At 47.4% G+C, this 15,744-nt stretch overlaps 1 protein-coding gene across 2 annotated transcripts in view; it reads left to right on the top strand.

The window, feature by feature from the left end:
* pdlim5b (PDZ and LIM domain 5b) overlaps window positions 1-15,744 on the top strand; it is a 50,743-nt gene that overhangs the window by 16,742 nt on the left and 18,257 nt on the right. For both annotated transcript variants that reach the window (XM_080017382.1, XM_080017381.1), the window contains exon 3: window positions 10,325-10,476. In XM_080017382.1, the coding sequence (XP_079873508.1) occupies window positions 10,325-10,476 (152 nt within the window). The remainder of the gene's footprint in view (window positions 1-10,324; window positions 10,477-15,744) is intronic.

Raw genomic sequence — 15,744 nt, 5'->3', positions numbered from 1 at the left:
TAAACATTTCTTGGAAGACCCACAGCTCTATCTCATTTAAAGGTTGCACTGTTCGGGAGAGCTTAGTCTAAATCAGGGGTCGGGAAACCTATGGCTCACGAGCCAATTATGGCTCTTTCGATGACGGTATATGGCTCGCAGACAATTTTGAGCCAAAATCTTTCATCACAATTAACAAGTAATAAATAATTATTCTGTGTCATTTTAAAGTAAAACAGGTAAGAGAAATTACAATTTTGAAAATAAAATTTGAAATATAAATGTGGCGGACAAAGCCGGTGCTTGACTACGCCCCTTCTTAAAACTTTGAACGAGCTTCCCGTCACGTACCACACAATGCAGCGTGTGGGTATTGCCGTATTGAGCATGTCTGGCTCTACATATGCATGTGAGCAGTCTTTCTGGCGTCTGAGAAACATTAAGAGCAACCTACGCTCACGTTGAACTGATGGAGGCCTCAACGCAGCATGAAGCTCAACCTCACTACGTGGGAACCAGACTACAAGGCCATCAGCAAAACCATGCAGCACCAGAAGTAGCATTAATGGTAAAAAGTATTTCATTTATTATTGGTTAGCTACAGTATAACAACAATATTATTAAGAAGTATAAAGAGAAATGTATTATAGATAGCGCTTTAAGTACTCAGAGATGTGTTGTACATTAAAAATGTATGCCTTACCTAAAAAAATGAACCTAAAATTCAATTTTATTTAATATTATATGGCTCACATGGAAACACATTTAGAAATATTTGGCTTTTATGGCTCTCCCAGCATAAAAGGTCCCCGACCCCTGGTCTAAATAGTTCATCTTTGAATCCCACGGTATTCGATTTTGCTCCGCAGCGCCCGCATTGCAGCGGTCCAGAATCATGCGATCAAACGCCGTGGTGAGAGCCTATCTGGAGCCTCGCGTATCCAAGGCTGGTACGCGGTCTCCATTAGCACCGGATAACGAGCCGTGTGACCTCAGAAGTGGTGGCTGCTTCTGAACTGGACCAGAGAACATTCGGTATTCAGTCCGGGGTTCGTCCCACTTAAGGAATGCGTTGTTTTGTTTGCGTTGTCACGGTGATCCGCCAACGGTTGGCACGCCGTCGCATTGGCTGTCTTTCACTGGCGGCACCGGGTCGGGCGGCGGCACCCGGGGAGGGTACCTGTCGTCGTCTCGCTCGGTTTAAGGGGAAAAGGGGGGAAAAACCCCCGCTTTCTCCCCTTCCCCCGTCCCCGGGTTTCTCCCGGGATGTTTCTTCCGCGTCGAAGCCCACGCCTGTTGTGCGGGGCCGTATATTCCGCTCGTACGACCAGCCCAGCAGGTATGCCCCGCCCCTGGTGGATCCGTCTGGGGGATCCTGCAGGGTGGTGGGGGGGGGTGGAGGGCGCTTTTCTCTTTTTTTTTAAAATCAGCTCTGCGGCCTGGAGACGCGCGGGGGCTGCGGGGGGTGATGACTGAGCGCTGGACCCGACTCTCCTCAACGCACCCCGAAAAGATACAGATACAGCAGTGAGGTTGTCAAGCGTAAAATATGTCGCGGGTGATTAGTTCCTGCTCTGTAATGACCCGCCCGGGGTCCTAAAAAGAAAGTAGCTCGCGATGGACCACAAGTAGGCCGGTCAGCTCTACATAACTTTTGTCTTAAGGGGTTATCGTTGATTTACTGCAGACTCCGGCTGCGCCGAGCGGGACCGCCAGGAGCGACCTCGGTTGCTATGAGCAAAAGTTTCTGCCGAAGCGGGGCCCCGGTCCTCTCCTTTTAAGGCTCGGTCTGGCCGACATGACATGACATTCATCCCTCAGGCCTTTCAGCACCAACCACAGCTCACTTCCTGCGACAGGGCCTGTCGGAAGGGAAACAAACATGCGTCCGCGCGCCGACATCAGCGGAAGCAGACGTGGCATGCTCGGTGAACACTGTGCTATGCCTAATGGAGGGTGTGCAGTGTCCGTTGGAGACTCTCTGTGTCCTTTTTGGGGAAACAACGCAGAATACACCGTGCGCCATCTGTTTGAAATTGTTATTTTCTTACGTCACGCGTCTTCTTGTAACCAGTGTTTAGATCAAAACAGAGTTGACATGCTTAGTGTCATTTTACTCTATTGCGGTTTGGGGTCGGGGGTTGTTCCCAAATTCCAAATGCCCAATTTGAAAATGCACAAATAATGAGTTGAGAAATACCCCCCCCCCACACAGTGCAGTTATATCAGCTTGATATTTTTGCTCTGAATCCTTGCTCACCACTCAAACAAGATGCAGAATGGAAAATAGGGAGCAATGGGTGTGTGTGTGTGTGTGTGTGTGCGCGTGTGTGCGTGTGTGCGTGCGTGCGTGTGTGTGCGTGTGTGTGTGTGTGTGTGTGTGTGTGTGTGTGTGTGTGTGTGTGTGTGCATGTGTGTGGGCATGCGAGTGCGCGTGTATGTGTTTGTGTGTGTGTGTGTGTGCGCGCGCGTGCATGTGTGCGTGCGTGTGTGTGTGTGTGTGTGTGTGTGTGTGTGTGTGTGTGTGTGTGTGTGTGTGTGCGTGCTTGTGTGTGCGTGTTGGCTGAACTGCTGCTGACTCCGGAGCCGGGTGATGAATCAAACATTCATCCCAAACACTCATGTTTTTTTTTTTGATCGTTTTTTAATAATGGGATTTCAAGAATGGAGTGATAGTATCGTAGTAACGTGGAGTACTGCCGTGAGGTAAGAGCCAGAGAGTGTAGGCTTTTAGTGTAGCTCTATCACTAGAGCTGGATCAGACCCATTTGTAAATTTTGTGATAGGTCAACTTTTTAATCACTATAAACAAATAACTTTCACTACTTCATTTATTTTATTTTAAATATCAAACAGTTTATTTCACAGTATATAATACACTGGGTTCACAGCTTGAAAGAGGCTTTCCGTGATCCGCCTGATCACCCCCAACAAATACAGATCCCAAATAATGACAATCTCAATTTTACGACGATAAAACAAATAATGGATGAAGCGGGGAGATGAGGATAGCTGAGGACTCCGCTCGCCAAGAAATAACAAAGAGGCTGCGTTTTCATATTTTCACCTCCATAATCGAAATGCTGACGTACAAAATAGAGCGCAAAAGCTGCGCCGCCTCCATAATCACTCCCTAGTACCCCCGGAATTAAGAGCCACATCATCTGCAAACATGACTCTCGCGGTCAAACCTCGCATGGGATTTAATGTCCGAGAGCGGAAAAGGGAAAAGACCTCGGAGGAGACCTTGGAGGCATCAGGGGGTAACGGACGCTTGTGGTTAGGTGTATTTCCCGAGCGCTGATTTAAACATTGCATGGCAGGAGCCAAGCGCTGTGTTGATGTTGTGGGAGACAGAAGGGTTTATCCCTGCCCCCCCCGCCCTCCTTCCCTCTGTCTGCCAGAAACGTTTCTCATCCAGGTGCCTCCCCCCGGCCCACGCGCTTTGTCTGTTTCTAGTTTGTGACGTTATTTTGTCGACGCTCACAGTGTGTTCGACCTAAGGCTCAGTGGTTAAAGTCAAATAACAACCCCTTAAAATATCAGCAGCGATCGAGTACGTTTCTGGCGTTTACTCGTCCAAAAAACGGCTGTTTTACCGGCGGGGCAACTCCTTTTTCGCCGCCGCTTCCTTTTGATTCCTAAATGATTAAAATATTCGATTCCGGCTATCACCTCGCTCGATTCCATGCGTCGCCTGGCTGAAGATGAGCGGATTTGTCGGCGAGCGTCTGAGGCCGAGCGGGTTTTCCAGAGGAGGCCGCGCCGCCCCCGTGGCTCGATTGATGCCGCTGTAATTTCTCACAGAGGTCGGGAGACACTTGGAAGCAATTGACTGCTGATCCTCATTTGCGCAGCAGTTTCCTGCTCCTCTTTGTTTTCTCTTGTTATAGTTGGCTTGGCTTAGCACTTTTTTGGGGGGGGGGGGGGGGGTTTAGAGAGAGAACTCTTCCTCCCAATTTTCCTCCTCAAAGCTTTTTTTTTGGGGGGGGTTAAAAGTAAGTCGTACCTCATGTTTTTATCCCCGGAGGACGTGCGTTCAGCTACTGTACTCATTTTGTAGTTTTATTTAAAGATATACGCATCTCGATGTAGATTTCTTTTTTCTTTTTTTTTTTAAGTGAAAACCTCAAAGTTTATCTGGTATAATTTAAATGAGTTGGACTCTATTTCAATACAAAGTGCATGACAAAGTGCTTTACAAACAGAGAAGTGGCAGAAAACGACTTGCTTCAACACAATGGGCATGGAAAGATGGACGACAATTATTAAAAGATAGAAGAACAATTCTTACCTGTTAATTGCATGAAATAAAAAAAGCAAATTTCAATAAATAATAATAATAATAATAATAATAATAATAATAATAAAAAAATAAATAAGTAAAAATGTCCAGCCTAGAGAAATGAGTTTTCAGGTGCCTTTTTCGCTGATGTATTCTTGAGAATAATAGCTTACGACGCCACGGAAAGTAGAGTGCAAATCCAAGTTTCCTCGCTGTGTTTGGGGACTGAAATGGAGGAGTGCAAGGTTTATTCAGCACCAGAGCACTTATCTGCTCTGTGTCTGCGAGTGGCTCAGACCTCCGGGGGTCGATGCTATGAATGGCGATACACCACGGCGTCCCACTGCAGCATCTATTTGTTTTGCTTTTTTTTAACCCTGAAAAACGAAACTAAAAGTATAAAGAAAGAGTAAAGAGTATAAAGTAAAAGAATAACTTTCTCAGGAGACCCCCGCTCTCTCTTTCTCTCTCTCTCTCTCTCTCTCTCTCTCTCTCTCTCTCTCTCTCTCTCTCTCTCTCTCCCCTTCCGCTGTTTGCCTCTGAAAAGATAAGAGCTTGAGCTTCCACAAAACATGGAGTGCCGTGGTATGCCGTGTTGTGTCTTCCATTTCTCCCTACATGGAGAGGATTTTCTCTCTCTCCCCCTCTCTCTCTCTCTTAAAAGTCAGTCTCTCTCGCTCTCTCCCTTTCGCTCTCTCTCTCTCGATCTCCTTCTCTCCCTCTTCCTCCCTCTCTCTCTCTCTCTCTCTCTCTCTCTCTCTCTATCCCTTCTCTCTCTCTCTCAATCTCCCTTTTGCTCTTTCTCTCGATCTCCCTCTCTACCTCCCTCTCTTTCTCTCTCTCTCTCTCCCTCTATCCCCTCTCTCTCTCTCTCTCTCTCTCTCTCTCAATCTCCCTTTTGCTCTCTCTCTCTCTAGCCCTCTCTCCCTCTCTTTCGCCCTCTCTCCCTCTCTCTCTCTCTCCTTCCTCTCGCCCTCTCTCTCTCTCTCTACTCTATCGCTCGCTCTCTTTCTCCCTTACTGCCTATTTACCGGTTGACTGATTTGTCTTTGTTTTTTTGCTGTTCTATTGGTTCCTTCATGATAAAGTTGCTGCTGCTGTGACATGACTTACTGCAAATACAAAGGAATCTTAAAAGTCAGTCTCTTTCTCTCTCTCTCACTTCCCCCCCCCTCTCTCTCTCTCTTCTTTGTCTCTGTTGACATTTGTGTGACAGGGGAGTGTAAGGAAGAGGGAGGGATGAGTCCGCAGACAATTCCTCATTTCGCCATTTTCTTTCACGATCAAACTATGTCTGAGATTCAAGTCAAGTTAATTGAATTTATTTCCACTTTCCAATTTATTTCATTTTAAACATGATCCGGTTGCACGAGCCTCACGGGCGGTGCACGCCTGCTTTCGCCTGCTTTCGCCCGAGCGCCGTTTCTCTACTTCCTCTTCAAATTCTGATCCCCTTGATAACACCCAAAAAGGCAAACTCACTCGCGCTGAAATAAAGAGTGATTGGATCAACTTCAACATTTGTGAAACTAATTTCTTTGACGGGTTTGTCGACTTAAATCTGACAAATGAAAGTGAGTGTTTAATGTTGGGAAAACAAACAAAAAAAAAAAGTCAAGTTGATCCAATGAATCCAATCGACTGTAAAAATAAAGAAGCACATGGTCGCCCACATTGATTTACAGCACCTTATACGGCACATGCACCATCAAACACACTCACGCACACACACACACGCATGCGCTCACACACACACACACACACACACACACACACACACACACACACACACACACACACACACACACACACACACACACACACACACACAAACACACACACACACACAAACACACACATTCACATGCACACACACACACACATGCACATACATGCACAAAAACACACAGACACACAAACGCACGCACAAAAACACACACACACACAAACATACACATTCAATTGCACGGACGCACACACACATATGCACGCACACACAAGTATGCACAAAAATACACGCATGCACCCACACATGCAGGCACGCACACACAAACACACGCACATGCACACAAAGTCAAACGCACTCACATGCACACACGTATGCACGCACACACACACATACACACACATGCACACAAACACACACTCACATGCACACAGGCACACACACATGCACATACATGCACAAAAACACACAGACACACAAACGCACGCACAAAAACACACACACACACACACACATACACATTCAATTGCACGGACGCACACACACATATGCACGCACACACAAGTATGCACAAAAACACACGCATGCACCCACACATGCAGGCACGCACACACACACACACGCACATGCACACAAAGTCAAACGCACTCACATGCACACACGCATGCACGCACATACACATACACACACATGCACACAAACACACACTCACATGCACACAGGCACACGCACATGCATGCACACACCTACACACACAAACACACACACATTCACATGCACACACGCACACACATACACATTCATACACAAAAACACACAGACATGCAAACTCACGCACAAAAACACACACACACATTCAATTGCACGGACGCACACACACACACATTCAATTGCACGGACGCACACACACATGCACGCACACACATGCACATACACGCACACACACGCACATGCACGCACAAAAACACAAGCATGCACGCACACACAAACACAAACATACACACTCACATGCAGGCACGCGCACACACACGCACATGCACACAAACACACACACTCTCACTTGCACGCACACACACGCATGCACACAAACACACACACTCTCACATGCACGCAGGCACACACACATGCACACACACACACATACACACATACACATGTGCACACACACACACACGCATGCACACACACACACACACACACAATCCTATTTCCTCCTCTACTTCTTCCATGTTGAGGGGTTCTATGTTTTCGGTGCCAGGTTCTACCTCCACTTGTCTAACGTCCAGGAATGAGTGGAGGAGGGAAGCGGGGGAACGTCGCTGCGCGTGCCCCAGCACCGTCACGCTCCCGGGGCGGCGCCCTCTTTGTCTTCCCTCCCCCCTCACCGGCGCTTGCATGGATGTGTCCGGCATCGGCTGGCGAGGCGCCGCGGTCCAAGCAGCTGCTCCCAAAGTGAGTCAGCGTCCCCGCCGAGCTGACTGGAAACGCACAAAGGACCCGAAAAAAACCCCCAAAAACAAACGCTTTCTCTGGCGCTACATCAATGTTTTGACACGGCCGACGTAGCGCGCACACAGGGTTCCTGACAAATGTGATTCGGCGGCGATGCGGCGCGTAATCGTTGGTTAATTCTGGAACCGTCGACGGAACAGGGAATGAAATGAAAAGAAGAATGATGTCTTTCTTCCATAGGGAGGTGCCCCAGAGCTCCTCTTCATTGTGCTCCAATGTCCTTCACCAGATTAGCGGGCCCCTCTTAAAATAACATTTGAACATGTGCTTCCCGTGCACCTATTCCTCTGCGGCGTTTCGGTTCAAGGCAATAATATTATTGTTTACTTCACGGCTCGGCGGAATACTCCGCTCTGATTGGTCAACAGCCTGAATCGGTGGTCACTTATTTCAGAATAATGGATGTGGTCTGTTGATATTGACTGTTGCCACGGGCAACGGTTTCTCTGTCGGGTTTCATGTCCCCTGCCTACCTGCTAATGCTAACACTAGCTAGCAGCTACGTCTTGTGACGCTCCTCAAATAGTGACTGAGGCCTTTTATTTACCTCAACTGGAGATGGTACCAGGCCTTTGTTGGAAGCAGGCTTATATTAGAGGCAGGCTTTTATATCTAATGTGTCTAATCTGTTAATAATCTGTTTAATATGCATAGCTGATCATATTTTAGCATGGATTTTAAATCAAACTTCCGTCTGGTGGTGTGTTTGCACAGCCATTTGTCAGCCTAAAAGTCGCCGACAGGGGAATTCCAGTTTTTCGAGTTTCCCTTGAACGCACCACTCCCTGCTTCGGAGCGCTGGAGAGCGAGACCTCGGCGTTTGCCCCCCGAAAAGCGACCTGCTCCGCGGCAGTAGGAAATGGAGTAAATTAAATACATCTACGATTAAAAAAAAATCCCCAAAAAAACCCCCCAAAAAAAACACAGTTTTTATTTACTTTGTTTGGGGGAAAGATGGCTCTGATGGAGCTGCGGAGCTGTTCCCATGCCAATCTCCGCTGCTGCATCAGTTTTTTTCCCGGTCTGTATTTGAGGCTTTTATTTGTTGGGGTAGGCCGGGCCCCAGGCATTTATTAGAGGCCGGGTTTTTATTTGACTACCGGTTTTTAATTAAGGAAATGCTGTCTTTTAATTTAGGCATACCAGTTATAAAATTATTTAAAGTCAACATTCCGTCCCATGGTATTGCTTTATTTCGTAAGCAGCCGTGTAATAATCAGGCTAACGTGCATCGTCTTGCATCGCTCTGGAGGCTCGATAAGGCCAGTGACATTTGGGGCGTGTGCAGGGTTGCGTAAGCGCCGTCTGACCACACCTGGCGACGACTCATTCTTGTTCTGGTGGTGGTTGCGGCACGTCGCTTCCTGCCCGTGTCATATCCTGTTTGTCGAAACTCAGCATGAGGTAATAGTGCAAAATTGAAAACAGCTTCCTGGTGGCTTGGTTTACGTACAGCGTATAGAAAAAAATAAATAAATAAATAAAACATGCGGACAAGTCAGATGCGTGCGCCGTAGGAGGATTGGAGACAGTGCACAGTCGTCTCAGCGCTTCCACTGATCATTGAAAACACTGTTACCTCACTGAGCGTTATTATTGTGCTTTATTGTTTCCTATGATGCGTGCAACAATGGCTCCTACACGGTGGGTTGCTGCACCGTGACCCAACTATATCATAACTTCAGTGGAAAGTTCCCCAAAGATCTATAACCGTGTAAAAACTGCTGTCAGAGACACATGTCTGCAGCACTGAATGCAACAACCCACTGACCCCGACACACACACACACACACACACACACACACACACACACACACACACACACACACACACACACACACACACACACACACACACACACACACACACACACACACACACACACACACACAGTAATTCCCCTCATAGGCACACACATACACAAAAATTCACACACACACACACACACACACACACATAAATTCCCCTCATAGGCACAGACATATACAAAAATACACACATACATACTGGCAGATGCACACACACACACACACACACACACACACACACACACACACACACACACACACTCGCGAGCTTCCTCTACATTGCAGAACTCCCTGAAAAAGACTGATAGCAGCTATAAACCTAACCACCTAACCCAAGTCCTCTTGAATATTTTGGATTTTTGTGTGTTAGGCAGCGGCTCCGGTGGGAGCAACATATGAGATCCGTCCTCCGCACATTTTAAATCAAACGTTACGCAAAATAATGTACGGCCGTGCCGCTACATAGATGGAGCGCCGTTAAATCCAATCCATGTGAACGAGAAGTTTTTCTCGGGGAGTATCGGAGGTTATTATGGGAACGTGGCGGCGTTTGCTGTTTTTTTGACGAAACGGTTCCCGAATCAACCCCGAACGGTTCCTTTGAATATTATGATCCGTAGCCATAAACAAAATATCCCACGTTGAACTCAATAAAAAAAAACAGCGCATGTACATCCGATAATTCACCTGAAACTGGAGCTCGGGCCCCGCCAGGCACATTGACGGGCAGCCGTAAAGTTTCGAAAACGCGTCTGACAAAAGACAGTGGACGTATTATTTTGCAATCTGCAGCTGGCACGTCGTAGTGACCGGCTGACGGGAAACAGGAAATAAAAGCCGGTTTTGTTTGCGTGGGAAGCTCGGGAAGTTTCTCCGGTTTAATGATGAGCGGCGTTCCGCTGAACTTGGATTTGCCGAGGTTGGGTGGGGGCGAGACGCGATGAAGCCACCGAATCCCAATCAGCGGCCGGGCTCCAACCTCTCTCCCCTGTGTGTGTTTACGTGGCGTTCCAGCTGACCGACGGGGGGAAGGCGGCCAAGGCCCACCTCAGCGTCGGGGACCAGGTCGTGTCCATCGACGGCGTTCCCACCGACAGCATGAATCACCTGGAGGCCCAGAACAAGATCAAGTCCTGCGCCGGCAACCTCAGCCTCACTCTGCAGAGGTACTCGAACGCCGCTGGTGATTTGTATCGATAAAAACGCTGTTTTGGGAATCACTGAAGACAAGTTTTATGAGAAAAGTATATATATATATATATATTTTTTTTTTTCCTCCCCCTGTAGCTGCACGGAATGAGCCAGGGGTCGGCAACTGCATTTGGTTCCCGGTCCAATTGTTTTTTTGTTTTTTACACGGGAGGGAATGAAAAAGAGCTGACAAGAGAGGGCAGAGGGTTGTGATGGAGCCTAGACAAACAAAATCTGATTATAAATATACAGTACGGCCGCAAGACTGGTTCTGGCCTGTTTCGGGCGGGGGGGGTTTTGTAATTCCTTCTGTAATACTTACTTTACGTCTCAGGGGACCCGTGCGACAATATAATAATAGCTTATCTCTCTCTAGAATTTGGATGGAAACAAATCCATCAATGCTCAAGGAATACGAAAAAAGACATAAAATACATGAACGCGGCTGTACCAGAGGCTTTGAGAGAGCTCTTATAATTAATCTAGTCGCGTTCGCCACTTGATGTTGATGTGAATGGTTGCTGGGTAATGACTGCACTAACTTCCACGTGGCCCGACCAGATGATCATTTCCAGGTTGTTTCAGCAGTAGGATCTGGGCCTGCACTGGATGCAACAGTCTCTATCCCTCTATCATTTCTTCATTCAGTAAAGGAGGAATTCAGAGCGGTATTGTGGGGCTCAAACACAACACACGAGAGGCATTGAGATATTCAACAAAGTCAGGTTTTACGTGACAATAGGAGCCTTTTAAAAGTACTGGAGGTCCCATGCCCAAAAGCCAAAGCAGAGGGGTTTTGGATGAGGTACCGGTCAATGGTGACTTTAGAAAATATTCGCTGGAAAGTGACAGTAACGGGCTTCTCTCGTGGAGTATACGTGTCAATTGCTTTTTTTTTTTTTTTTAACAGAACCTCGTAAAAGAAGAAAAGAGACGTATGTAAATGTACGTTCTCCAAAACAAGTTTATACGTCGTTCTTGCCACGCAGAGATTTTTATTTTTTATTTTTTTTTAAGCCGCGGTCCCCAAACTGGTAGCTGTGCGTCCTGATCCGTTCCGGGGGAGAGAGCCTGGTGGGGTCTGCGGTGGTAGGACTAGCGGTGCCGCTGAGGGAGGCTTCTGCGGCCAAGTGATTGTGTTTCACATCCGTGGGCCAGACGCGGATATTTGCCCCATTGGCTCTAACCAATGGCTGTCTGTAAACAAACCCTCATGCAGGAAGGCATGCAGAAATAATTAAATGCTTATTTACTACGGAGCCTTTAAGGTTCAAATTTCGTTTTTTTTTAATGGAGTGACAGGTTATTGAGCAGATAGTCCAGTCCAGTCCAGTCCAGTCCAGTCCAGTAAGTGTTTGTCCATACAGTAGCGAGGTTCACGTCTAACTCCTCTGCAGCCGACCTTAAAGCAGGGCGACAGGCGGGGGAAACGCCTCCGTTTCTCACACAGTAAAAGCTGTTGACAGAAAAGCGCCGTGCCTGCTGAGCATGTCCTCGCATTCCATCACCACATCACAAGATGAAGGAGCCTCTCTGATTTAATGATGGGAAAATAAGCCCAAAAATAGCCCCCCCGTCCCACAGCTGTATGCAATCTAGAAAAAAGAAAAAAAGCAATCAAGGCGCAGCGAAACATTTCGGGGCCCGGCGGGATGAAAAACATCAACTGCAGCGTTTCAGTCAGCGTGGCAATCTGATTTCCCGGCGTTTAAGGCTGTAGTTACTCTGTAATAAGCAACAAAATAAAAGTCCTGCAACTGTCTCAGGTCGATTTATTATGGGACAAAGTCGATTTGGGGATAAAATCTGCGGATTTGCCCTTTGCAAAATGTGGAATTCTATTCGGCATTAAAGTTAAATTACTGTTGCAGAAGATTTGTGCAACAGTGCATTTAATGCACTTCTCAACATGAATTCATATTTCATTTCCACGCAGCACACATCTTTACTTACGTGCAGTGAAGCGAGGTGGCACATTAAGACAAAAAATGTCATTAAGAATTCATTTTTTTTGCTTGCTGCCATAACCAGGGCAATGTTTTTCATTTGTTTTTTTTTGCCAAAGATCCTGGAATAGATTCACCACCGACGGCCAATTTCCCGATAATGCTCAGAACTTCACCCGTAAAATGTCTAATTGACTATTTGACTCGGTGCAGAATAAACACCTCGTAGGGAAGAGGCCCCAGAGCTTTTTTTTTTGACGGAGCGCTGACTGGGTGGGGGTGGGGGGGGGGGGGACATCTGTCAGGCACCACCCTCTCGATCCCTTTCTGCAAAGTGTGATTTATGAGCGCGATGCTATCTGATAAGACTATCGCGCTCATAATAACATTCCGGGGGTGCCTGGGGGATGACTAATGCGCCTTGGACTTTATTGCACGACGTCACGCTGTCACATCTCGTGTTCTCACAGCAGAAAAGTCTCTCATGATCAGGGCGACGGCAATGGGTTAGTTATTTTGCTTTGGGGCGGGGGAGGGGGAGGGAGGAAAAACATGTTTTTGTGACACGTGAAGTGACCCGGGTAGGAAAGTGATCCTCTCGTCCTGTTGTTCCGCCGGAGAGCGCGACGGATCGGAGCAGATTGCGCAGCTCGAAAAAGATAAGAGCAGATATTTGTTCCGTAAATTAAAAAAAAAGAAGAAAAAAAAATGCCAACGCTGCCAACACTGCCGTCCCGTCCGCCCGAAATTATGTTGAACTCACACGCCCCGGGATCATGAGAGCCGTGTTAAACGCCATCAATCGTGGCGGCGACTCTCCCTGTGGTCCCGTTTGCTGTACGGCATCATCATCATCATCATCATCTTTCCAGCCCTCGCTGTGTAAACGTCTATGAGGGTTTCTGAAGGGAAGCGAACTAAGCGAGGGGGTTAAAGGAACGATCTGCGACCTTGAGCAATCAACAGCAAACGGCACCCCCCCCCCCCCCCCAAAGGACGCCGCAGGAAGTACACCGGCATCACCGAAGGCGACGCACCTCCTCCACCAGGCTTCTGTGGTCTGGCAGCACTGCTGTTGGGGTTCAGTGGCTGAACGTCGGTCCATGCTTATGCGTGATAAACGGAAACCGGTTTTGGGGATATAAGTGACTGACAGGTCTGGGGGGGGGGGGGGGTAAGGGGCGTTTCCTCCCAAATAGAGAGACCGGACGGAGCGACGTCACTGATCGTTCGATTACGTTGATTTTTGGTGAGCGCCCGACACGATGCACATGAACTTGCGATGTTCAAGATCTTCAGCATTCAGAATGATTAGAATTAGAAGAATCTTTACTGATCATGCCACACTACAACACACACACAGGCTTTGGATGGTGGCCGGTGAAATGAGGCCTCTGCATTTAACCCATCCTGGCTTGTCCTTCCTCCGGGGGGGCAGCCAGGAGCAGCGGGCAGCATTCGTGGACGCGCCCGGGGACGCTGGTCAGACGATGATGTGTGCATGTTTTTGGTGGGGGTCCTTACTGACGTTAGGTGGAGGAAACCCCATGTGAGCGCGGGGAGAACATGCAAACTCCACACAGGGAGACCCCTTATTGGGAGGTAACCCGCCCAGAGCACGGTGCCAACAGCGCCCCAGGCAGGAATTGAACCCAGGACCTTCTTGCTGTGAGGCAGCAGTGCAACGCACACTGTGCCACCGTGACAATGCTGCGGTCGCACAGCCGGCGACAGGGTGTCTGTGCCCCTGGCGTTTGCGGGCGTGTCGGCTGTGCATAATATAGAGAGACGATGCCGTGTCTACTTATTTATTCATTAAAATGGTGTCATCTGTTCACTTGGCAAATTCAAAAACCTCTCGAAAAAATGACGTAAACAATGCCATCCGTCCCTTAAAATAAAGAATTGTCCTTGTTGAAGAAACATACACTTACGTGTTCCTTATCTTATCGATAGTTTAAGGGACGTTTTTCATTTGTTTTTTAAAACAGCCTAATCATGAACAATTCCGCTGTGATCCGGGCGTCCATCGACAGCGTATCCTCCCTCCTATTGGCCGTCGCCCGTGCGCCGCTCATTGGCATGAAGTTGAAACCCGCCTCGACCTCCCAGAGCTTTAATCCGCAGAGATTTCAGCTCATTTGGACTGAAACGGTTGTCATTGCTTTTTCTACTGTCACTCGATTACCTCTCTACAGTAGTCCTAATTTTTATTATTTGTTTTGTTTTTTTTTGGCTTCCTTTCTTAAGCGATAGAGCATTGTGTGTGTGTGTGTGTGTGTGTGTGTGTGTGTGTGTGTGTGTGTGTGTGTGTGTGTGTGTGACATCTGACATTACTTTGACTAATTTCCCTCCCCCACATAACATATTTGTAGTTGTTACCACCACATGGCACATTCTGCGGATTTTCCACACAAAAACAAGCGAGTCAGCTGGTATTTATCTTCTGCCTATCATGGAAAACGCCCCCCCCCGTAACCGTGGATTTTGCCAGCGGGCTGTGGGGAGCAGCCTGAGGAAAGTATTATAATTGATGTTTATTTATTGTCATTGAAATATGCAACACAGCGCAATCAACGTTCCTGCGCGGTTGTGGTCGACTCCACCTGGTTCCAAAAACCTCAAGAGGTAAAACGCGGCGGGGCGGCACACCGAGCGCTCACTTCCGGGTCCCCAGCATGAGAACAGTTTCTTTTCTCTCCTGCATTTTGTGCCGGCACAGTTATTTATTTATTTGGGTTTTTTTTTGTTTATCGATCTATCTATCTATCTATCTATCTATCTATCTATCTATCTATCTATCTATCTATCTATCTATCTATCTATCTATCTATCTATCTATTTATTTATTTTGGTGTTGGCGACTTGGAAAAAAACCCCAAAACTCTAAAAAAAACAAAACTTAAAACGAACTGCCTCCAGGAGGAACGGCGGTGGAATTGTGTAACCTCTGTGTCAGCAACACAGGGCTGGGCTGCTGCTCGGCGAGTCGGATAACAGTCTCAGCGCGTCCAAGTAAAAATACAAAAAACTAACAAAAAAAACAAACATACAAAATTTAAAAACGTAAAAAAAAGGTAGAGGTCAACGTCGCGCTCCTTCTTCGTTCATCCGCGTTTTCCACCACACTACGGGCAGCTCTTCTAGATTCTTGGAGTTACTCCTTTTTTTTTTTTTTTTTAACTTTCTTTTCCTCTCTTTTAGTCTGAGGATGTGGTCTTTGATGATGGACATTTATTTGGATGGATGCAGACGTGCCTCTCTTTGGTCGGGGGTATCGGCTTTCCCCTTTGAGTT

The sequence above is a fragment of the Zeus faber genome, assembly GCF_960531495.2.
Source record: "Zeus faber genome assembly, chromosome: 17".
Lineage (NCBI taxonomy): Eukaryota > Metazoa > Chordata > Actinopteri > Zeiformes > Zeidae > Zeus > Zeus faber.
The sequence above is the reverse complement of the archived record's forward strand: the minus strand, read 5'-3'. Positions and strand labels throughout refer to the sequence as shown.